At 39.3% G+C, this 25,961-nt stretch overlaps 3 protein-coding genes across 4 annotated transcripts; 2 read left to right on the forward strand and 1 right to left on the reverse strand.

Moving 5' to 3' along the window:
• The first annotated feature begins 1,049 nt into the window (after positions 1-1,049).
• On the forward strand, positions 1,050-5,968 carry hmgb1a (high mobility group box 1a). The gene is made up of 5 exons (XM_063014831.1): positions 1,050-1,150; positions 2,748-2,907; positions 4,212-4,357; positions 4,489-4,663; positions 4,825-5,968. The coding sequence occupies exons 2-5, from the start codon at positions 2,761-2,763 to the stop codon at positions 4,957-4,959; spliced, it is 603 nt and encodes a 200-aa protein (XP_062870901.1). The 5' UTR covers positions 1,050-1,150; positions 2,748-2,760; the 3' UTR covers positions 4,960-5,968.
• Positions 5,969-9,402: 3,434 nt separating this feature from the next.
• katnal1 (katanin p60 subunit A-like 1) lies at positions 9,403-20,956 on the forward strand. Of its 2 annotated transcripts, XM_063014036.1 has the most exons (11): positions 9,426-9,442; positions 11,167-11,205; positions 11,358-11,429; positions 12,489-12,649; positions 12,790-12,952; positions 13,618-13,745; positions 15,393-15,498; positions 16,000-16,158; positions 16,791-17,052; positions 18,617-18,743; positions 20,129-20,956. In XM_063014036.1, exons 3-11 carry the CDS (start codon positions 11,364-11,366, stop codon positions 20,325-20,327), a joined length of 1,371 nt encoding a protein of 456 aa, XP_062870106.1. In that variant the 5' UTR covers positions 9,426-9,442; positions 11,167-11,205; positions 11,358-11,363; the 3' UTR covers positions 20,328-20,956. The 2 variants fall into 2 exon arrangements, with proteins under 2 accessions (XP_062870105.1, XP_062870106.1); XM_063014035.1 differs by having other exon boundaries at positions 9,403-9,442; positions 11,167-11,429.
• Positions 20,957-23,645: 2,689 nt separating this feature from the next.
• Positions 23,646-24,632, reverse strand: or30bu1 (odorant receptor, family 30, subfamily BU, member 1). Its single transcript, XM_063014767.1, has one exon. The coding sequence runs from the start codon at positions 24,630-24,632 to the stop codon at positions 23,646-23,648; it is 987 nt and encodes a 328-aa protein (XP_062870837.1).
• Between the last annotated feature and the right edge of the window lie 1,329 nt (positions 24,633-25,961).

Raw genomic sequence — 25,961 nt, forward strand, 5'->3', positions numbered from 1 at the left:
GGAGCACTTTGTAGTTCTACAATTACTGCATGTAGTCCAACTGTTTCTCTGCATGCTTTGTTAGCCCCTTTTCATGCAGTTCTTCAATGGTCAGGACCCTCACAGGACCACCACAGAGCTGGTATTATTTGGGTGGTGGATCATTCTCCGCACTGCAGTGCAGCTGGAGTTTTTAAATACCGTGTCCACTCACTGTCCACTCTATTAGACACTCCCACCTAGCTGGTCCACCTTGTAGATGTAAAGTCAGAGACGATCGCTCATCTATTGCTGCTGTTTGAGTTGGTCATCTTCTAGACCTTCATCAGTGGTCACAGGACGATGCCCATGTGGCGCTGTTGGCTGGACGATTTTGGATGGTGGACTATTCTCAGTCCAGCAGTGACAGTGAGGTGTTTAAAAACCTCCATCAGCACAACACACACTAACACACCACCACCATGTCAGTGTCAGTGCAGTGCCGAGAATGATCCACCACCTAAATAATACGTACTCTGTGGGGGTCCTGACCATTGAAGAACAGGGTGAAAGTAGGCTAAAAAAGTATGTAGAGAAGTAGATGGACTACAGGCAGTAATTGTAGAACTACAAAGTGCTTCTATATGGTAAGGTCGTACATATATCATATCAGTTACTTTAGGAGCTGTGATTTACTATGACTTGTTTATTACAGGAATAATTAAAAAAAAACATTACCTACAAGTGACAGATTACTTATGTGAGAATTTGTGAATAAAAAGTGCTGGCAGGTTTACTTAGATCTTATTTATTTAGTTTATGGTATCACACTACAGCGCTCTCTTCCACGCTGTACATAAAGCTAGTCGGTGTGGCGCACACTGAACTCTATACTATAGCTTCCACAGTGCAAAACACACTGCTGCTGGAGAAGCTTAGCGCAGTTTGTATTACCCCGCCATTTAAAACTGTCGTGACGTTTCACGAACTACATCCAATCAAAATCGGGTTGTTATTAAGACAATGGAAAGGTTTCGGCCAATCAGAGCGGCGTCTGGCTTGGCGGTAGCCAATAGAAAACGAGCCATACTAAGAGTAATGTTACAGAGCCGAAAGCAGAGTGAGAAGACTGCGTATCGCTATTGCCTTCACACAGCCATTGCAGTACATTGAGAATCAGCATCAGCTTTTGGTAAGTGTAAGCGAGAGATGTTGTAAAGTACAGATTGGTGACGGATTGTTAGAAAAATTCAAGAAAATAGAATTAAGTTGTTTGTATTTTTATAAAATATATGTATAATTTGTTTTATGTTCACTCGATGATAAAATGATTATAAAAATAAGTCAGGACATTACTCTATCCTTGTTATGATTTTAAAGTTAGCTTTATTGTGTATAAATCTGTTTAATTCTATTTTATTAAATAAAATTGATAATTGTCGTTTTTTTGCATGTATCGCATATTCGTCATGAGTAACATTCTGAGTAGAACTAACTGTCCGAATTGCGTCAAAACAAGGTCTATGTCTATGTATTACAGGCAGCTAGTGCGGTAGCCAGTGAACGTTAGCTAGCCATTGCAGTACATGACATGAGAGCTCAGCCTCAGCTCAGTCTCATGTGGAAAAAAGCTTCGTGTGAAAGAAACTGCTCAAATAAAAAAAATATGTGTAATTTGACGTGATAAAATAGTCGTTTTGGTACGACGAGTATTTATATGTGTGTATATATATGAATTAGTAAAAAAATCCAAAACAATGGTCTGTGCTTGACTGTGTAATGGCTGACTGTACTCGCATTAGAAACAAGGCGAAGGCGCACAGCCTGTGACAAGCGCAGTTCGCTTCAACTTTTTCGAACCGTGTTTTCTATCATTATTCACATTAAAGATGTATATTTCCCGATGGAAAATAAAAATACAAGCTTTAATCTATGCGAGGATATTTTTTCTATATTTTTCCGTGCTTGGGAAGGATGTTAATTTCGCTGTTAATGTGAGTTGGTCGCTCTGCCCCCTATTCCATGCAGTGTAATGGCTGAGCATTGACACAAAGAGAAGGAGCCATATTCTCAGTGTTAGTGTAGGAAGACGAGCGGCCATTCCGAGCGCACAGCAAACCTACCTCTATACAGAGTACATAGACTTACTACAGACCCAGTGTGTTCCTATACGCCGGGCTAATACATAGGCTTTTACTAAGCGAAAAAATAAGCAAAAGCACCGACTTTCGCCGAGTTAAAAAGCCAACAGGAAGGCGGGTGGAGACATTTTAGAAGGACTTTCTTTCATGAAGAAGGCTTTCTCACAAAATGGAAGGAGAAATATTGGCGTCGTTGTTGACCTCCTTTTCACTCAACAAGACGGCTCGTGCGCCATTGCTCTGTATTACTATACAGTACATAGAAAACATCCTACAGAGGACAATATATTGTTATATTGCTATCATTACATTTCAAAATTTTTTTTTTTTTTACCAGAATACATCGAGATTAACTCTCGGAAGTATTTTTCTTGCTTTATTTTATTTAGTTTTGTCCAGTATTTTGATTTAATTTGTAATATTTACTTTATTCTTAAAAAAAATTTTGCTATCGAAATTTTACAAAATCTTAACTTCTGTGCAGCCGTGAGTTGTTATTTATTATAGAAATGCATAAAATAATGCGTTTTAAGATTGAATCTGGACAAAACTAGAACGCGTTCTAAACGCATCACTCTAACAGAGAGTCCAGATGGTGAACTCGGATTAATAATGCTGGGCGATTTTAATGCTTTTTTTCCTTTTTAGGGACATTCTGAAGATGGGGAAAGACCCAACAAAGCCAAGAGGAAAAATGTCCTCATATGCTTATTTTGTTCAGACCTGTAGAGAAGAACATAAGAAGAAACACCCTGACACTTCGGTCAACTTCTCAGAGTTCTCCAAAAAATGCTCTGAGCGGTGGAAGGTAAATGAGCATCCTGCTGCGTCTTTGTTTATATATATTTGTTAGGGCTGTCACGTGATTTAACATTTTAATCGTGATTAATCGCAAAATAATAACTAAGCAAAATTTGAACAGTTATGCATATTTCTATTGCAAGAACATGTTTACCAATAAAAACATTAACAAAATTATAATATTTATATAATATTTTTATTTATTATTATATTATATTAATTATATTATATTTAATTATTCAATCTAAATTATTTTTAAAAAGCCAGCCAATGCCTATACAGTGGAACCTTGACTCACGAGTTTAATTCGTTCTGTGACCAAGCTCGTAACTCCGTTTCAGCCTCCCAAAAACCACACCGATTTTTTTTTCATTGTCTTTTTAAATAAGAAAAATGTACTTTATAAATAACAAATGTATAAAAATAATAACATAATAAAAGAAATAATGTAAAGAAATAAACTTGTTTTATTAAGTGTATTACAGAACAGTACCTTGCTGGTGGAGGTGAAGGAGATAACACAATATGCTACACTTATCGCTAAACTTTCACCACACTTTACTCGCTTTCACTTGCAGGGCGTTTCAATAAAAACTTGTCCAAGGAGGTTTGTTTCTTCCGGCACAGCAAGATAACCACATGGACTGAACGCTCGCTGGGCTACCCAGTGGCGGGTGGCGTAAGCTCGCTCGCTCGTAACTTAGATTTCGACTCGTATCACAAAGCAAAAAATCGACCAAGCGACAGCTCGTATCTCGGAAAATTCGTAAGTTGGGTCACTCGTAAGTCAAGGTTCCACTGTATAGAGTTGTTCACAGCTACCCATCTTTCAGCCAGTTATTTAAAATGACAAGTCTGTTCACATTCTCTGCTGGGGGGGCAGCAAGGTGAGTGACCTTGAGTCCCTGCCATGGGCCCCGGTTCACCTTTTGTATCTGCCGTAGTTTTTTCTGCCCTTGTAATTCACACAACTAAAAAAAGGGCTACTCTAAGAAAAAGAATGTTGTTTTCTAACGTCTCACCTGTCATGTAATGTGAATTACAAATATATTGTCTGGCCCTTTAAGAACGTTAAGCGTACTATGTTAAGTGTGCTAGGGCATAGGGAGCAAGTGTGTAGGGAAGATATCAGAAATGACCGTCTCCGGCTGTGCTTATTTTGTTCTGTTAATCAGTGTTCTGCTTCATGCACTTTTAATCGCGATTAAACTTTTAACGTGTTAATTAACGCAATTAACGACAGCCCTAATATTTATATTTATATATATATATAGGGAATTGTTTACTATTTTTCCTCTCTATTTTGTCCAGACTATGTCAGCCAAGGAAAAAGGCAAGTTTGAAGATATGGCCAGAATGGACAAGGCACGTTATGAGAGAGAGATGAAGAACTATGTTCCTCCCAGAGGGGAGAAGAAGAAGAGGTTTAAGGACCCCAATGCCCCCAAGAGACCCCCGTAAAAATCTTGGATGTTTCTAGAGTGTAGCTTAGTTTAACAGTTTTTAATCTTACATTAGTACAACTATTAATTTCATCCTACATGGTCAGCTATCTAAAGTATACTAAATTCTCTCTCGCCATTCACAGATCCGCATTTTTTATTTTCTGTGCGGAATATCGGCCCAAGGTGAAGGAGGAGACCCCGGGTCTGTCTATTGGCGATGTCGCTAAGAAACTTGGAGAGATGTGGAACAAGACTTCGGCTGAAGACAAACAGCCATATGAGAAGAAAGGAGCCAAACTGAAGGAGAAATATGAGAAGGTTTTTATTTTATATTATTATTGTGCAAAAATATTACGATTGGATAAACAAAAAGTAGTTTCTGTGGTTGGAGTTCTTGAATTTGCATCAAATTTATTTAGTAAATATTGTTGAAGGATGAATTAAGGAAAATGCTGTGTTGGTGTGCTTTCCTCCTTTAGGACATTGCTGCATATCGAAAGGGCAAAGTTGTGGGAGGCGCTGCGAAAGCCCCCTCCAAGCAAGACAAAGATGATGATGATGATGAGGACGAAGACGATGAGGATGACGAGGACGATGAAGATGATGATGAATAATCTGGTTACAAAATAGTGCTTAGCATCTTGTTTATAAAGCATTTACCCCGCCTCCCCCTGCATAACTAAGGCCATAAAATAGAAGAGAAAAAAATAATACAAGTTAATGGCAGTGTATATGAAAGGGTTTTAATGATGTACAGTCCCCGGCCCCTTATTTTTTTTTGTATAGTAACACTACAAATGTGTAATGTAGTTTGTTTGTATACCCTCAACTTTTTGTTCTGGGGTTTTCCCCTGTAAATGGTAGTACCTAAGCCACTATCATTATCAGTACAGTTTAAGGGGGGCTAAAAATGGCTTGGAGTTTTGGAGGTGTGCAGCACACAACCTAGTAATGTGAGGTTGTAGTTCATATCTTATTGTATTGTTGTTGTTTTTTTCTGCATCACCATTTTTAGTAAGTTGATGTATGATAGTTATTTTACTGAACTTTCAATACCACTGTAATTGTCACAATGATTAAAAAAAAAAAAAATTTAATTGTTTCATTGACCTTCTATGTGATAAGACATCAATAAACGTTTTTTTTTTTTACATAAAATGTTCAATTTTTATTTAATTGTGGGTGGTTCAGCCAGAAAAGTCAGTGCTACAGTTCCATGCTTGTAGGAACCTGGTTGCTCTGGTAGTCTTTGGTTAATGTCTTTGTCAGGCTTGTCTTATTTCTGGTGTTTTAGGGTCGGCAACACTGGCTGAGTGGGTAGCAAGAAGGTCCTGGGTTTGATTTCCAGGTGGGGCGGTCCGGGTCCTTTCTGTGTGGAGTTTGCCTGTTCTCTCCGTGTCTGTGCGAGTTTCCTAGGGGTGCTCCGGTTTCCTCCCACAATCCAAAGAAATGCAAGTGAGATAAATTGGAGATACAAAATTGTCCATGACTGTGTTTGATATAACCTTGTGAACTGATGAATCTTGTGTAATGAGTTATTACCGTGTCTGTCATGAATGTAACCAAAGAGTGTAAAACATGACGTTAAAATCCTAATAAACAAATTGGTGTTGGCAGAAACTATTAGAATTAAGTGTTTACAGTAGATGGGTGAATGCTTATGTTTTAAAGTTTAACGACTATGGGGGCTTTTATAGAATGGGGTCAACATCTGTGTTGGTATGTACTGTAGTATCAAATGTATGATGTGCTGGATTTAGTGTAGATATTGCAGGGTATGATCCAGGGTTTGTTTTATTACAAAGCTCTAATGAAGCGCCCTATGGTATCACCCTATTTAGATGGCAGAGAGAAGAATGCACTGCCATTTAGTGAGGTTTAATTAGAAAAGCAATATGCCGTTAGACCATTACCTTTTTTTCACATTAAACTTTGAACATTAAAAATCTCAGCTGTATTTTACACATTATAACCCATCAACATCAAAATAATAAACAAGTCTTATTTGAATTAGTAAATCAATCTTTTTTTTTTAGAGCACTCCCTACAAGCTTATATAAAACTTCCAGAGAACACATCAAGCTAATTGGCCCTGACTTTAATTGCAATTACTTTGGAATAAAACCGACTCTTCCTGGAGAATTTCACTACTAGTAGTGAATGTTACACAAATAATTCTATAAGCTATCCTTCTATGTACTGTTTAAAGCATCTTTGAAAAGTGTTGGCACTACCAACACCTTGCTTAGATCAGCCTGCACTTCTATATGATCAAACCTAAAGAAGGTCCTGGGTTCGATCCCCAAGTGGGGCGGTCTGGGTCCTTTCTGTGTGGAGTGTGCATGTTCTTCCCCGTGTCTGCGTGGGTTTACTCCGGGTGCTCCGGTTTCCTCCCACAGTCCAAAGACGTGCAAGTGAGGTGAATTGGAGACATTAAATTGTCCATGACTGTGTTTAACATGAAACTTGTGAACTGATGAATCTTGTGTAGTGAGTGGCTACCGTTCCTGTCATGAATGTAGCCAAGGTGTAAAACATGATGTTTAAATCCTAATAAACAAACAAACATGATCATTTACATTTTCTGCATTTAGCAGACGCCTTTATCCAAAGCGACTTACATTATAGTTACAGTATACAGTCTGAGCAATTGAGGGTTAAGGGCCTTGCTTAAGGGCCAAACAGCAGCAACCTGGCAGTGGAGGGGCTTGAACCAGCGACCTTCTGGTTACTAGTCCAGTACCTTAAACACTAGGCTACGGCTTGATCAATATTATTATTTAGGGATCTGACCATGAGGTCAGTGGCAACTTTGGAGCACTTGCAAATCTTTATGGCTATGATTGGTCAGTCTGTGCGTGTGTCAATCTTTAAAAGCCTTACACAAGACTGGCCTGTCTGGCAGGGTGGCAAAAGGAGAGCAGTCCAAGACTGACATGTATGGCCTTAAGTAGAGCAGTCCATTGCCAGTCACCATGAAAACTGACTTAAACAATTCTGCATGGAAGAATATTACCCAGTCTAGGTGTGCAAAGCTGGTAGAGACATATCCAAACTATGAATCTATATTTTAAAGGGGTATGATAATTTTCTGTATCACCTTAAAGATCAAGAAACAGTGCCAACCTCTCTGGCCTCTAGATTACCTGAAATGTACTTGTTTATAGTGGAAACATGTATTTTGGTCGAATTTATGAATATATTGCTGTGTTCTCCAGACCTTATGAAGAAACTGATTAATAACAAGAGTTTATTTTATTTTAGTTCATTTATTATTTCTGTTTTTATCAGCATTTTACTGAAGTAACTAAAGTTATATCAGTAAAACATGGGCACTGTGCATGCAGCAGGTACTGTAAGTGCCTCGTAGCATTGGGATTCTTGATTGCAAGTTTTAAAATGTTTATACATTGTATATTTCTATTTTTCCTGTTTCAGTGTTTCATATTAAGTGGGACAGTGGTAGCCTAGTGGGTAGAGCATTGGGCTATCAACCGGAAGATTGGCGGTTCTGCTATGTAGCCACTGTTGGGTTGAGCAAGACCCTTAACCCTGTCTGCGCCAGGGGCACCGTACGATGGCTGACCCTGCGCTCTGACCCCAGCTTCCAAACAAGCTGGGATATGCGAAGAAAGAATTTTATTGTACTGTACACCTGTATATGTATATATGACAAATAAAGGATATCTCTCTCATATCTCTCTCATTAAGTACTGTTCACATTACTGTAATGTAGTTTTACTATTTCGAGTGACTCTTTCATAACTGAACTACACAGCAGATGTGGAAACTATTTTAAGAATGTTAAAAAAGCATTGTGATTACTGAATAAAGTTGACTGAAAGACACCCATACATTTGCAAAGCTGCAGTCCTGGTGCTAAGCACTTTATTAGGTACACCTATCTAGGGTGGCAGTAATCAAGCAATCAAGGGTGTGTCTAGTCTAATGGAATCCACGTATCATTCATTGTCTGTTTTACCACTGCTTCATCCTGGTCAGGATCGCGGTGGGTACAATTCATTGGGCAAAAAGTAGGAAACACCCTGGACAGGTTGCCAGTCCATCACAGGGCAAACACACACACACACACACACTGCAAGTTTGTATCTCCAATTAACCTGACTGCATTTCTTTGGACTGTGGGAGGAAACCAGAGCTACATTTGTATTAGAGGTGCAGTGGATAGTGCTGTCACCCCACAGCAAAAAGGGCTTGGGTTTGATTCCCTGGGTCCTTTTTGTGTGGAGTTTGCATGTTCTCCCTGTGTCTGCGTGGGTTTTTTCCTGGTGCTCCGGTTCCCTTCCAACAAGTCCAAAGACATGCACTAAGTCAATTATTAATTTATTCATTCTTATCTGCTTATCCAATTAGGGGGAGCCTGTCCCAGCTTTTCAATGGGCGCAAGGCACACAGTAACACCCTGGACGGGATGCCAGTCCATCGCAGGGCAGACACACATACACCCCAGCTAACAACCCTCAACGTTATTTTGTAATTACTAATATGCTGAATACTTTAAATGCTATTGAAGTTATGAATAAAAATCTGTTTTTAATTATGTAATAAAGGGTAAAGGTGTCAGTATAAGAGTTGTAGTATGTAATGTGGGTTACACTTGATAAAGTACAACTTGTTTTGGAGCAATTTGATGAATATTTTTAAAGCTATTAAAGTTATTAATATGCTGTATACTTTAAATGCTATTGAAGTTATGAATTAAAATCTGTTTTTTTATTTTGTAATAAATGGTAAAAGTGTCAGTATTAGAGTTGTAGTGTGTAATGTGGGTTACACTTGATAAATGACAACTTGTTTTGGAGCAATTTGATGAATATTTTAAATGAGTTTTTGCATAATAACTGTTTAATAATAAGTACAAATTACAATTAGATAGCTCTTATGGGTCACATTTATCTGTCTATTGTTATCCATAAACAAAGAAGCCACACTACGCCGTGCCAGATACTCAGAAGCCCCGCCCCTTCATCTGCCTCCGTGATTTCTCATTGGGCGTTCTACCGCGGCCATGGTAACACCAGCTCGCGACGGTCTGTGGCTAGAATACGCATCCGAAGCTCTCTGCTTGTTTAATAGGTAAGAGCGTGATTAAGTTGTATTTAAAGTTTATAGCACTAAAATAAATGTTAATTCCACACGTCTATTAAATAATCTTGAAAAAACATTAATACTTTATTTTTATTACCACGAAAATCTAATGCAGCTTTAGGTGACTTTGTCTGTGGCGTTTTTTTTACAAGTGCATGATGGGAATTGTTGTTTCAGCAACCAAGGTTTCCTACTTAGTTGTTAAAACAACCAAGTGTATTAAACTACAATTCCCCTGAGAAGAGAAACGATATAAATAAACGATTTAAAAAATAATTTACTTTCCTATCCCACATAATTACAAATGTTCCAAAGTTTACGTATACTTTGAAAACAAGATTATTAATAAATGTACAAATTTAGCGTAACGTAAGGTGCCCCATGGCCACCGACTAGGCATAACATTATGACCACTGACGGGAAGTGAATAACACTGATTATCTCTTCATCACGGCACCTGTTAGTGGGGGGGATATATTAGGCAGCAAGTGAACATTTTATCCTCAAAGTTGATGTTAGAAGCAGGAAAAATGGACAAGCGTAAGGATTTGAGCGAGTTTGACAAGGACCAAATTGTGATGGCTAGACGACTGGGTCAGAGCATCTCCAAAACTGCAGCTCTTGTGGGGTGTTCCCGGTCTGCAGTGGTCAGTATCTATCAAAAGTGGTCCAAGGAAGGAACTGTGGTAAACCGGCGACAGGGTCATGGGCGACCAAGGCTCATTGATGCACATGGGGAGCGAAGGCTGGTCGTGTGGTCCGATCCAACAGACGAGCTCCTGTAGCTCAAATTGCTGAAGAAGTTAATGCTGGTTCTGATAGAAAGGTGTCAGAATACACAGTGCGTCACAGTTTGTTGTGTATAAGGCTGCATAGCCGCAGACCAGTCAGGGTGCCCATGTTGACCCCTGTCCACCGCCAAAAGCGCCAACAATAGGCATGTGAGCATCGGAACTGGACCACAAAGCAATGGAAGAATGTGGCCTGGTCTGATGAATCACATTTTCTTTTACATCACGTGGATGGCCGGGTGCGTGTGTGTCACTTACCTGGGGAACACATGGCACCAGGATGCACTATGGGAAGAAAGCAAGCGTGTGATGCTTTGGGCAATGATCTGCTGGGAAACCTTGGGTCCTGCCATCCATGTGGATGTTACTTTGACACGTACCACCTACCTAAGCATTGTTGCAGACCATGTACACCCTTTCATGGAAACGGTATTCCCTGATGGCTGTGGCCTCTTTCAGCAGGATAATGCACCCTGCCACAAAGCAAAAATGGTTCAGGAATGGTTTGAGGAGCACAACAACGAATTTGAGGTGTTGACTTGGCCTCCAAATTCCCCAGATCTCAATCCAATCGAGCATCTGTGGGATGTGCTGGACAAACAAGTCCGATCCATGGAGGCCTCACATCACAACTTACAGGAGTTAAAGGATCTGCTGATAACATCTTGGTGCCAGATACCACAGCACACCTTCAGTCCATGCCTCGATGGGTCAGAGTTGTTTTGGCAGCAAAAGGGGGACCAACACAATATTAGGAAGGTGGTCATAATGTTATGTCTGATCGGTGTACATTCCAATGCAGACTACCCCTTCCTTCGTTCTAGTGAAAAGCAGATATAGGTTTACTCTAAACACGAAACCTTCACTTACTTACTTGCACGTTTTCACAGTTAACGTCTGTCTGTTTTTTTCATTTGCCAGGACCTTTGACAAAGATGACAGTCAGTCGCATCATCAAAAGTATCTTCAATTAAGCAACTAGATTCCTGAATTGTCTCCTTTAGAAGCAAAATCTTTGCATAATGAATTTGACAGAGATATGTGACAATGCTAAAAAGGGAAGAGAATATGCATTGCTTGGGAATTATGACTCCTCAATTGTATACTACCAGGGTGTTATGCAACAGATTCAAAAACACTGTCAGTCTCTGCGAGATCCTGCACTGAAGGTCAAGTGGCAACAGGTAAGACTTAATAAAGACTAATTATTAATAATGATCCCACAATAAGTATTTCTCCTTAATGTCATCTGTTGAATCTTGTAGTTATTGACCACAAAATGTATGTACTGATATGCATACTACCAGCACTCTGCTCTTAAGCCTTGATTGATTGGTGCAAGCACATATTTTTCCTTATGGGAACTTTAAACGTTACATTATACACCGATCAGCCATAACATTAAAACCACCTCCTTGTTTCTATACTCACAGCTCCACTTACCATATAGAAGCACTTTGTAGTTCTACAATTACTGACTGTTGTCCATCTGTTTCTCTACATACTTTTTAGCCTGCTTTCATGCTGTTCTTCAATAGTCAGGACTCTCCCAGGACCACTACAGAGAAGTTATAATTGGGTGGGGGATCATTCTCAGCACTGCAGTGACACTGACATGGCTGCTGTGTCTGATCCACTCATACCAGCACAACACACACTAACACACCACCACCATGTCATTGTCACTCCAGTGCTGAGAATCATCCACCACCTAAATAATTCCTGCTCTGTGGTGGTCCTGTGGGGGTCCTGACCATTGAAGAACAGGGTGAAAGCCGGCTAAAACAGTATGTAGAGAAACAGATGGACTACAGTCAGTAATGGTAGAATTACAAAGTCATTGGCTGAATAGTGGCACAGCTGATATAATATATAATGGCTTGATCCCTGACTCTCGTTACTGTTTGTGGGAAGTTTTGTATGTTTTGCCCATGTCCATCTACTAAAAACAGGCATTAGGTAAATGAGCTCTTTGAATTAAATACATTAATGAATTGCTGCCCTGCTTTAGCACCCAGTGTTTACATGTGACAATATACTCATCAAGACCCTGATCACAGATGAATATTCATTTAATGATGTAATCAGAAACTAAAAATGAATAATTGTATAAATATATGTATGTAAACAAGTGTAGTTTATGACTGACATTGCTTTGCTTAGACATTACTGGACCAAGGAATCTTAATCTAATCTTAGGATAATTATTAAATTCTGATTGACATTTTATGTGCCAATTTCAGGTCAGACAGGAGCTAGTGGATGAGTATGAGCAGATCAGAAGCATTGTGGACACTTTGGAAAGTTTTAAGGTAGAAAAGCCAGCTGACTTTTCTAATCCTCAACCAGAGGAATGCCAGAAGGACCGTGATGTGTGGCCACCGCCTACCCCTGCAGAACACATGTACACTTGGTCATCATTATACAAATCATTAACCCTGAACATGGCTTGTCATTTTGTGGTGAAGAAACCAAGACAACATAAGTAAAATAGTGGTCAATCTGTACATGTGTAGTAAACCTTTTTGCCTTATTAATTTTCAGAGCACCTGTTCATGTAAAGAAACCAGCCCCTGGTGTGAAGCTTCAGAGCAGAGATTCTCCAGCCATGCAGCACCGTGGGCCTGCAGGAAAGGGCCAACCAAGTTCCAAATTAGACAGACCCGCTGCCCGTGATCTTCGCAATGCTAAAGCTAAAGAAGACAAAGTGAGTAACTAAACAGTAAAATGTCTAAATATGAAATGGCAAATTATGCCTGGTCTAAGCTGAATTGGTTTAGAATGACCATATGGATGTTTAACAATTAGTCTGCATTTACTAACGGGCGGCACGGTGGCTCGATGGGTAGCACTGTGGCCTCACAGCAAGAAGGTCCTGGGTTCGTTCCCCAGGCGGGGCGGTCCGGGTCCTTTCTGTGTGGAGTCTGCATGTTCTCCCCGTGTCTGCGTGGGTTTCCTCCGGGAGCTCCGGTTTCCTCCCACAGTCCAGAAACATGCAGCCAGGTTAATTGGAGACACTGAATTGCCCTATGGGTGAATGTGTGTGTGTGTATAAGTGTGTCTGCCCTGCGATGGACTGGCACCCCATCCAGGGTGTTACTGTGTGCCTTGTTCCCATTGAAAAGCTGTGATAGGCTCCAGCACTCCCCCGTGACCCTAATTGGATAAGCGGTCAAGACAGTAAGTGAGTGAGTGCATTTACTAGCGGAACTAAAACAGAACTATTCGTAATTGCAAAACAAATTGAAGCAGCTCTTAATTCTAACGTTACTGTAGTATTTCATCTGGTATTTTGGCATATTCACAAAATTTGAGAACACATAAAGCTCAGGAGTATATTTTATATAATCAACGCTTAATTACATTTTTCAGGGCAAAAAGGCTGCCAAGGAGGGGACAAAAGCTGGAGAAGTGAAGAGATTTGATGGTACGGGTCATGACGGTGATTTGGTTGAAGCCCTGGAAAGAGACATTGTGTCCAGAAATCCCAATATTCACTGGTAAGTACTAAGGAGACTTTCTATTAAGAATGGTCATTTTGGTCATTTTGATAGAATGAGTACATGATAGAAAAACCTGAAGTACAGTAGTGTGTAAAAATACACTAGAAATAAGAAAATACAGGAAATAAGTACACAAAATGAGGAAAAACACAATTTTCCAAACTAAATAGCTTCTACAGGCAAAAGTCAGTATTTAGTGTGACCTTTCTTGGCAATAAGCACATCTTGAACTTACAGTCAAGCCGGAAAGTCTGCACACCCCTTTCACCTTCTCCGTTTTATTACGTTACAGACACATTCTATAATAGATTGAGTTCATTTTTTGCCTCACACATCTACACACGATCACCAATGATTATGAAGTGAAAACAGGGTTTAGAAAATATGCAATTTTATTTTACTGACAAAAATGGTTTATTTAGGGGTTACATATCTGTACACACCCTTAGCCTAATACTTGGTTGATGCACCTTTGGCAGCAATTACAGCGTCAAGGCATCTTGGGAAAGAAGCTACGAGCTTGGCACACTTGTTTCTGTTGTGATGGGGAGCGTGGATTTGTGGAGTGCTATCTATCTGGATGGTTGACAAGGATACTTTGGAGCTCTGTCAGAGCTCACCTCCCTGGCCGAGGCCCGTCTTCCCCGATCGCTCAGTTTGGCCGGGTGGTCAGGTCTAGGGGACCAGGTGCTCTTTGGGACCTGTAAAGCTGCAGCAATTTTTCTGTACCTTTCTCCAGATCTATGCCTTGACACAATCCTGCTTCTGAGGTCTTTAGATAATTGCTTTGACGCCATGGCTTGGAGTTTGCTCTGATATGCACTGTCAACTGTGGGACCTTATCCTTATATAGGCAGGTGTTGGCAATCCCCAATCATGTCCAATCAATTGAAATTACCACAGGTGGACTCCAGTTAAATTGTAGAAACAGTATCAGTGAAAACAAAATGCACCTCAGCTCACTTTTAGGTGTCATATCAAAGGGTGTGTACATATGATATTTTACATTTTGATTTTTAATAAATTAGATTACATTTTCTGTAATGTGTAGTTGTATTTTAATAAAGAGACTAAAAATGATTGTATATGGTCATTATAGCATTGCTAAACAACAAATCTAATGGTGGCTTAAGACCTAAGGCCACCGTTATGAACTATATGCTTCTGTGCTTTTCTTATGTACGTATTAATACACCGATCAGCCATAACATTAAAACCACCTCCTTGTTTCTACACACATTGTCCATGTTATCAGCTCCACTTACCATATAGAAGTACTTTGTAGTTCTACAATTACTGACTGTGGTCCATCTGTTTCTCTGCATGCTTTGTTAGCCCTCTTTCATGCTGTTCTTCAATGGTCAGGACCCCCACAGGACCACTACAGAGTAGGTATTATTTGGGTGGTGGATCATTCTCAGCACTGCAGTGACACTGACATGGTGGTGGTGTGTTAGTGTGTGTTGTGCTGGTATGAGTGGATAAGACACAGAAACAGATGGACTACAGTCAGTAATTGTAGAACTACAAAGTGCTTCTATATGGTAAGTGGAGCTGATAAAAAGGAGGTGGTTTAATGTTATGGCTGATCAGTGTATATTTAACATCTTGTATATGTACATTTGTTTTGCATGATTCATGCAGGGGTGATATAGCAGACCTAGAGGATGCCAAAAAACTGCTGCGGGAGGCTGTAGTCCTGCCAATGTGGATGCCAGATTTCTTTAAAGGCATTCGGCGCCCATGGAAGGTTAATATGTTGACATATATACATGTATAGCACAGCTGCGTTAACAAACCCACACCACCTTTTGTTATTCAATGTAATAAATATATTATAAATATACCATATAAAAATAATGCAAATTTTTTTTTATTTCGTATTTAAATAGTAAACTACACCATACGGTCACAAGTATGTGGACACCTGACTCCCCTGCCCACCCCTTTAGGGCTACAACGTCTTTGCACTTCTTTACTCTTTTTTATTACAGTATTTTGGTGTGTGTCTGTGGAATGACAGATTCTTTGCCACTTTGTTCAGTGAAAGTGCGAATATGAGACAATTCTGCATTTGTGTGAAATAACCATCAGATTTACTCTGAAAGCTCCACATGTATTTATGTTTAGCTGGATTTTCCTCCTGTTTTACTTTTAAACTTGTTTTACTGCTCGGGGTTCTGAAAATTGTATGTTAGTTTTTGACCAGTGTGCTTTTCCAGGTTCTAAGTGTGTCTCTGCTTCGTGTTAGGGTGTATTGATGGTTGGACCTCCAGGCACAGGCAAGACAATGCTGGCTAAAGCTGTAGCTACTGAGTGTAGCACCACTTTCTTCAACGTATCATCATCCACGCTCACCTCTAAATACCGGGGAGAGTCAGAAAAACTTGTTCGGCTGCTCTTTGAAATGGTAATGAAGCATTTCAGTTTTAAGACCCTAAACTGCTCATTATAATTTTTTTTAGTTTTAGTGAATTCTGTGACAAAATACACAGATCAGCCATAACATTAAAACCACCTCCTTGTTTCTACACTCACTGTCCATTTTATCAGCTCCACTTACCATATAGAAGCACTTTGTAGCTCTACAATTACTGACTGTAGTCCATCTATTTCTCTACATACTTTTTAGCCATATGCTTTCACCTTGTTCTTCAGTGGTCAGGACCCCCACAGGACCACCACAGAGCAGGTATTATTTAGATGGTGGATCATTCTCAGCTCTGCAGTGACAATGACATGCTGGTGGTGTGTTAGTGTGTGTTGTGCTGGAATGAGTGGATCGGACACAGCAGCACTGCTGGAGATTTTAAATACTGTGTCCACTCACTGTCCACTCTATTAGACACTCCTACCTAGTTGGTCCACCTTGTAGATGTAAAGTCAGAGACGAGCGCTCATCTATTGCTGCTGTTTGAGTTGGTCATCTTCTAGATAGACCTTCATCAGTGGTCACAGGATGCTACCCATGGGGCGCTGTTGGCTGGATATTTTTGGTTGGTGGACTAAGCTTTTTTACAAAAACGCTTCTCTGTTTTTTAGGCTAAATTTTATGCTCCAACTACTATCTTTATCGATGAGATCGACTCTATTTGTGGACGGCGTGGAACATCAGATGAACATGAAGCAAGTCGTCGAGTAAAGTCTGAGCTTCTGGTGCAAATGGATGGTGTAGGGGGTACGTTAGAAAATGATGACCCCTCGAAAATGGTGATGGTTCTGGCTGCAACGAACTTTCCATGGGACATCGATGAAGCACTTAGAAGGAGGCTGGAAAAGAGGATCTATATCCCTCTGCCAACTGGTAATATTACATGATTCTTCTCTCACTTCTCTCAGTGTCTCTCTCCTGTCGTTTTGCCTGCACAACACGGGTTCACACAGGGATCAGCATCACGTGCGGAGATATGATCTCTCTAGATAAGGGGTTAGCAATATATGGCACAGATGGTATATGGTCTTTATATATGGTATTTTCAAGAGAAAATACAGTTACTTAGAGCTGTGCCCTTATTGGTAGGATTTTTATTTAAAGCAACACACTCACTATTTGATGCCAGCAACACACTCCAAAATAAGCATGAAAGGTTTGAATGAGGGAATCATGATTGGGTAGAAAAGAAAGATCCACCAAATGATCAGTCTGGGGTCGTGGCTCACCACTTTGTGCCAGACTGCAGGAGAGACTTACCAGTCGGAGAGATCTGGAGAGATCTCAGTTTGTGTAGGGCAAAACTGGAAACCACTGTTAAATGTGAGTGACCTTTGAGCTCTCCACGATTATTCAACAAGACAATACTAGGCGTCCTCCTGGACGCGCTACCACAGCGTGACTGTATAGACAAAGAATGTGTGTGCTTGACTTGTCTGTCTGCAGTCTAGATCTGACTGATCAGAAGACAGCAACCACTGTCCCAACTTTTTTTTTTGCATTTTTCTAATCATGTCCAATTACTTGATGGCATGTCGCTTCCTCTCTAGTGCTGCTGAGTTCCACTCCGACTGCATCTTTTCACTTCCAAAAGCCGAGTTCATATAGGGCTCAGACTCACGCACAGAGAGTCACGCACTGATCCACATTATCCCCCGTCTCTGTGCAGGCACCATCAATCAGCCAGCATAGGTCGTAATTGCATTAGTTCTGATGAATCCAACGAGCCAATCATTGTCCCTGTAGGCGCCCAGCCTGCCGGTTGCAGAGATAAGATTCGAGCTCACGAGTTCAAGATGTCAGTGAAAACATTGGAAATCCTTTCTTTCTACCTTAATTAGTTAAATAAAAAACTAAATATCCTAACTTTTTTGGAAATGGGGGTTGGATCTTTACACTATCATGCCTTAATATGTGGAGGTCATTTTGTAAGCCTTTGGCTGTGCTCCTCCTGTTCCTCCTAGAACAAAAAAGCAGATACTGCTTCTGCTGATGGGTTGATGCCTTTCTATGACCCTGTTCAGCTCTCCCTGTATTCTGGTTATTTCTCCATGCTCATGAGACATGTGAGCTGGACTACTACTGAATGGGCTCATGCTACCAGTAGCGACAAAGACATTAGCGAGGAGAATCAGCCAGGAGTATAATGAGAGAGTAATTGTCTGTGGTCACCACCGTGGTTTACTTGCTGTTGCCTTTCCAATTCACCTGATGTTACTTTCATTTACACCATAGCAGGTGAAATTAATTTACAATAGGTTATGCTTTCTAATTGACGAATTGATATCCCTAAAGATTACCTGACTTGTTGTTATACTGTGTGATGAATCGTGTGTTTAAATAAGTGTTGCTTTATTTTTTCAGTGTATAACTGTAATCTAAACTATACTATACTATTCAATGGATATATTGTAGTAACTTAAGCATCCCCTTTTAGCTAAAGGGAGAGCAGAGCTACTCAGGATTAGTCTGAAGGAGGTGGACGTGGCTGCTGATGTTGACCTGGCCGAAATTGCAGAAAAGATTGAGGGCTACTCTGGTGCTGACATCACTAATGTCTGCAGGTATAGTACTGTATATTAGACAACATCCTGAATGCATGCACTGGTAGGCAATAAGATATCTGACATGGAACTGTCAAGCTTTACTCGGCCATTAATGGAAAAAGCCGCTATAGGATTACCAATTACCTGATACATTGGTTGGTGGACCAAGCTTAGCATAGAAGTAAGACTGACTAGAAGGTGACTATCAAATTGTTACTATAGTGTACCAACAAGAAAGGCCTGTTCAGTAAGTGTACATTATGTATCTGGCAGCCATATGATTTTATATACACCATGTCATGATGTTAGTGTCACTGTTGTGATGACCACCTCCTTGTTTCTACACTCACTGTCCATTTTATCAGCTCCACTTACCATATAGAAGCACTTTGTAGTTCTACAGTTACTGACTGTAGTCCATCTGTTTCTCTACATACCTTTTTAACCTGCTGTTTTAGACCTGTTTTTCAATGGTCAGGACCCCCACATGACCACCACAGAGTAGGTATTATTTGGGTGGTGGATCATTCTCAGCACTGCAGTGACACTGACATGGTGGTGGTGTGTTAGTGTGTGTTGCGCTGGTATGAGTGGATCAGACACAGCAGTGCTGCTGGAGTTTTTAAACACCATGTCCACTCACTGTCCACTCTATTAGACACTTCTACCTAGTTGGTCCACCTTGTAGATGTAAAGTCAGAGACGATCGCTCATCTATTGCTGCTGTTTAAGTTGGTCATATTCTAGATCTTCATCAGTAGTCACAGGACGCTGCCTACAGGGCGCTGTTGGCTGGATATGTTTGGTCAGTGGACAATTCTTAGTCCAGCAGTAACAGTGAGGTGTTTAAAAACTCCATCAGCGCTGCTGTGTCTTATCCACTCACCAGCACAACACACACTAACACACCACCAACATGTCAGTGTCACTGCAGTGCTGAGAATGATCCACCACCTAAATAATACCGGCTTTGTAGTGGTCCTGGAAGAATCCTGACCATTGAAGAACAGCATGAAAGGCGGCTAACAAAGCATGCAGAGAAACAGATGGACCACAGTCAGTAATTGTAGAACTACAAAGTGCTTCTTCATGGTAAGTGGAGCTGATAAAATGGACAGTGAGTGTAGAAACCAGGAGGTGGTTTTAATGTTATGGCTGATCCGTGTATCACCTAGATGACATCTGGTCAGCTGTGGCCCTGTGGTTGTCCCTCCTCATTGATAAATTATGGTTGAAGGTGGCAAACTTTGTTTATTGAAACATAGAGAGTACAGTTAGTAATTTTATACCCACAAAGTACACATATACTGTAGGTGTTGTACCTGATAAATTGACAAACAATCGTATATTTATTTAATTAATTAGCATTATAATTATCCAACAACAATTGTTTGTGCACTCAGGGATGCATGCATGATGGCAATGCGTCGCAGAATCCAAGGCCTGAGCCCGGAAGAAATTCGAGCCCTCTCCAAAGATGAGTTGCAGATGCCTGTAACCATGGAAGACTTTGAGCTCGCGCTCAAAAAAATCTCAAAGTCTGTTTCTTCTGCTGACTTGCTGAAATATGAGACCTGGATGAAGGAATTTGGATCTGTTTAATTGAACAAATGACCATGACGACTACAGAAAGAACAAGATAACTGATGTTGGCAAAACCTCTAAAATCTATTTTTTAGGTATGGGTGGTGACAGTAGAGATCAATACTTAAAGCGTCACATATTCTTCTTATTCAAACTTACAGTGCTTTGTTTGCACACGTTTCTTATTTATTATATTTCCCAGTCTAGTGTTTATGAGCCAATTAATGTGTTAAGTTGTTTCTTATTTGCTTTTAATCAACATTTAAACGACCGCTGAAAAGATCTAGTTTGTCATATCTGTTTATAACAGTTTTTTGGGTTCTTTTATGTCTTGAAGACAGATCGGTACTTTAGTTGTTGGTACTTTATTTTGTTGGTACTTTTATTTGTGTACATTTTAAATGTATTGAGTTTTTAGTATTTCAGAACTACCGTATTCTTCGGTTTCCTTCTTCAAGCTACTATTACGTCTCAGTGGTGGTAGGCTAGCGCATTAGACATTTGCTCCACATGATCAACCCTGCATTTCTACTGCAGTTATACGTTTCATTTGTTTACTGGAAATGAGGACGATCTCAGCACGTCAGTACAAAATATGTTACACTATTTTACCATAAAAACTAATAAAGTTAACATGGAGAACACTATCTACAAGTCTTATGTGACACACTTACCTTACCATTAGAAAAACTGAAGTAGAATCCAAGATAGCGGCATTCAATGACATGACCTAACAGGTTTCCCCCTTCCCTCAGAGCTTGTATCTAAAACTGGATCACACCGTATGGCAAATTGTTTTCATTTGTATGAGTGTTTTTGTACTTTTAAAAAACTGTGTATAAACTGATCAGTTATAACATTAAAACCACCTCCTTGTTTCTACACTCACTGTCCATTTTATCAGCTCCACTTACCATATAGAAACACTTTGTAGTTCTGCAATTACTGACTGTAGTCCATCTGTTTCTCTGCATACTTTTTTAGCCCAATGGTCAGGACTCTTCCAGGACCACCACAGAGCAGGTATTATTTAGGTGTTGGATGATTCTCAGCAATGCAGTAACACACATGACTGGATAAGACAGTTTTAAAACACCTCAATGTCACTGCTGGACTGAGAATAGTCCACCAACCAAAATATCCAGCCAACAGCACCCCATGGGCAGCAACCTGTGACCACTGATGAAGGTCTTGAAGATGACCAACACAAACAGCAGCAATAGATGAGCGATCGTCTCTGACTTTACATCTACAAGGTGGACCAACTAGGTAGAAGTGTCTAACAGAGTGGACAGTGAGTGGACATGGTATTTAAAAACTCCAGCAGTGCTGCTGTCTTATCCACTCATACCAGCACAACACACACTAACACACCACCACCATGTCAGTGTCACTGCAATGCTGAGAATGATCCACCACCTAAATAATACCTGCTCTGTGGGGGTCCTGACCATTGAATAACAGGGTAAAAGCAGGCTAAAAAAAGTATGTAGAAAAGTAGATGGACTACAGTCAGTAATTGTAGAACTACAAAGTGCTTCTATATGGTAAGTGGAGCTGATAAAATGGACAGTGAGTGTAGAAACAAGGAGGTGGTTTTAATGTCATAATGTAAGAGTCAAAAAAGAGAATAAGTTTTAAAATAAGTTTTAAAAATGAGATTCCTAGTTTTAACACTGGGTGTCGCTACTACATCACATCTAAACGCAAATTACAAACTGTCTGGCCAAAAAACGTTGCACACTAGAATATTTTGTTGGACTGTCTTAAGCTGTGGTTAGTTTTGACATGCAACATCACAACATTGATTTCCACTTAAAATTGCATGAATTTTTGGCTGAAATCTTGAATCAAACAACTTTTTTTATCAGCAAATCCCTTTCAATGGGGTTAAGGTCAGGACTCTGTAATAGGTGTAACAATGATGCCTTTATAAACCACTTTATGCTTCCTGGCAAACTTCAAACTGTTTAGTCCTAGTTCTTTGTATTCCTGTTGCATTTTGCATTTCTTGGCCAGGCAGTGTATATAAATTAAATAAAGAATCTTATTTCAATATATTCATTCATTCATTCATGAAACATATGCAGACAGACACATTAACTGTAGGCAAAAACTGGTCCCAGATCATTAGGACACTGAAGCTGTTTGACACCACATATACAAAGGCCAAAACTGATCTACACACTAAATGTTTGACAAAAATGGCAAAGGCAAAAATGCTTCAGATTTTCCACTCCACCATACAAGTGAGATTTTATTGCTAGCATGCTTAATTAAGTGGTCTCACAAACAAAAATACTATCACAATATTAGCCACTCATTAATAAAGCCTTACACTAAAGTCAGTCTTGATAATAATAATAATATAATAGCATGCTTAATTAAGTTGTCTCACAAACAAAACATTTGTATTTACTACCACAATACTATGACAATACTAGCTACTCATTAATAAAACCCTAAATAAAGTCAATATTGATGATGATGATGATGATAATAATAATAATAATAATGCCTTTCTTTTTATTGCTAGCATGCTTAACTGAGTCTCACAATTTGTCTTTACTACCACAATACTATCACAATATTAGTCACTCATTAATAAAGCCTTACATAAAGTCAGTCTTAATAATAATGCCCTTCCCACTCCACCAGACAAGTGACATTTTATTGCTAGCTTGCTTAACTAAGTGGTCTCACAAACAAAACATTTACCACAATACTATCACAGTACTAGCTATGTTTTAATAAAACCTTACAGAAAGTCAATATTAATAATAATAATAATAATAATGTTTGGAGTTAGTGTATAAGGAGTTATATTAATCTCCTGTGCCTTTTTATTTACAAGCTAGCCATTGCAGGTTCTCTCTTTTAATCTTTGTGTAGTCTCAGTATACTGAGCGTTTTCTTGTCTTTATCTTGTGGTAAGACACACCATGTTTTCATGTTTACTTTCTTAAGTGTACAATGGCCCATCAAATAAAAGCTAAAATAACCAACATTTATGTAAAACACATTATTATAGTATTTAATGTCTTATAGATTCTAAATAAAGTATATATATATATTTTTTTATAAATGCAGTTGTTTAGTCACAAACAATGCTAACATGTATAACTATATGCTTTCAGCTGTTGGACACCAAATTAGCTGTGTCATAATGACAGATAATTCACAGATATACCAAAATGTATCTAAACACTAAAAAAGCTTGATTTAAAGACATTCCAGTGGCCTAATATGTATATATATATATCAACGTGTAGTATGATGTTAAAAGGTCATATAAATGGCTAACTCTAACATCACCAGCAGGTACGTTACATAGAACTATTCATTTACATTTACGTTGATAATCTTATTTGTAATCTTTTTTCTTAAGCACCATTTAAAAAATAGGACTTGGATTTCTTTGCTCCTAAAGCAATATATAAATGGGTTTACTAGTGGTGGCAGCAGTGAATAGACCATAGTAAATGTCATTCTTTCATCCACTGTAATTTTAAAATTAGGTATAAAAGGAGTTGTGTAAACAAATAAGCGAGGTGCATAATAAAGGCTGATAATGAACAACTGTGTGCCACAAGTGGAAAAGGCTTTCATTCTGCCTTGATTATTTTTTATCCTGATTACTGCCACCACAATGCTGATGTATGTGAAAATGATAAAAGAAAAAGGTACGAGAAGAACAAACATGGCTAGTGAGAACTGCACTTGATATGAAGCTCTTGTATCAGTACAGGCTAGATTGTTCATTGATAATGTGTCACAGTAGCAGTTAATGATCAGATTGGGCCCACAGAATGGCATCTTTGCAGTAAGTGATGTAGAAATACTAGGGCAAATCATAGATGATACCCAGGAAAACCCTGATAGGAACCACATAGTCCGAACAGACATAAATACAGAGTATCGAAGTGGAAAGCAGATAGCCAAATAACGGTCTAAAGCCATGATCATCATGATAAGAGAGTTTAGCGTACCAAAATAATGGATCAATTGCCTTTGCAAAAAACAGACATTGAATGAGATGAAGCCATTATTGAACAAGTAGCGTGAGATTATTTTAGGCAGGGCTACAGTGCAGAATCCAATATCAGAAACAGCCAGATTGATCATGATAAGATACATAGGCTTATAAAGGCTTGGTTCATTTGCAAATAATAGTACAAAGATAAAATTCTCTAATAATATAATACAGTAGATAATGAGGAAAATTGTCCCCATGAGGTTGTAGTATTCAGGCTGAAGTCCAGGAAACCCCACAATGAAAAATTCGGTTACAGTAGTTATGTCTGTCTGGTTTTTTTGTGACATACTGAAAACAGAGAAAAATTGTTTTAAATTAGTTTCATATTGCCCAACCATAATAAAAACAAACAACCTAACCTTTTAAATTACCTATGGACTGAATCAATTATCAAATTACACACACAAGTAAAGTTAATGTATGTTTATACATTACAGGTGAAATGCTTCTTATTTTAAAAGCATAATTATTTTAGTGATCATAATTAAAAAATAATAGTACAGTTTGTTTTCTAAAATATGCCACTAAAAAGATGACTGAGTTCTATGATTGTTTGTTATATATGGAGAAGTAATAAGTACCTACCTCTCTGTGTCATTGCTAAAAGTCTTATATTGCTCTGTGCTTTGCTTCTGTCTTTTATATACTTACGTGTCAAAACTACCGAGATCCAGTGGGCAAGAATTATGTCATATACACCGATCAGCCATAACATTAAAACCACCTCCTTGTTTCTGTTTCTCTGCATGCTTTGTTCGCCCCCTTTCATGCTGTTCTTCAATGGTCAGGACTCTCCCAGGACCACTAGAGAGCAGGTATTATTTGGGTGATGGATCATTCTCAGCACTGCAGTGACACTGACATGGTGGTGGTGTGTTAGTGTGTGTTGTGTTGGTATGAGTGGATAAGACACAGCAGCGCTGATGGAGTTTTTAAACACCTCACTGTCACTGCTGGACTGAGAATAGTCCACCAACCAAAAATATCCAGCCAACAGCACCCAGAAGGCAGCGTCCTGTGACTACTGATGAAGGTCTAGAAGATGACCAACTCAAACAGCAGCAATAGATGAGCGATCGTCTCTGACTTTACATCTACAAGGTGGACCAACTAGACAGTGACAGTGAGTGGACAGCGCTGCTGTGTCTGATCCACTCATACCAGCACTACACACACTAACACACCACCACCATGTCATTGTCACTGAAGTGCTGAGAATGATTCACCACCCAAATAATACCTGCTCTGTGGTGGTCCTGTAGGGGTCCTGACCATTGAAGAACAGGGTGAAAGCAGGTTATAAAGAAGTATGCAGAGAAACAGATGGACTACAGTCAGTAATTGTCAAACTACAAAGTGCTTCTATATGGTAAGTGGAGCTGATAAAATGGACAGTGAGTGTAGAAACAAGGAGGTGGTTTTAATGTTATTGCTGATCAGTGTATATTAAACTCTAAAATATACTTATAGTTATATACTTATATTATCTTCTGAATGTGGAATGGTGTGGTAACTTTATACCAAATGTTATGAAACCTACTTCTTTCAAAATATTTTACATACATTTGAGGCCCACTTTTTAGGAACATCAGTATACCTGCTTATTTATTTCATTA

The sequence above is a fragment of the Trichomycterus rosablanca genome, chromosome 18 (assembly GCF_030014385.1).
Source record: "Trichomycterus rosablanca isolate fTriRos1 chromosome 18, fTriRos1.hap1, whole genome shotgun sequence".
Lineage (NCBI taxonomy): Eukaryota > Metazoa > Chordata > Actinopteri > Siluriformes > Trichomycteridae > Trichomycterus > Trichomycterus rosablanca.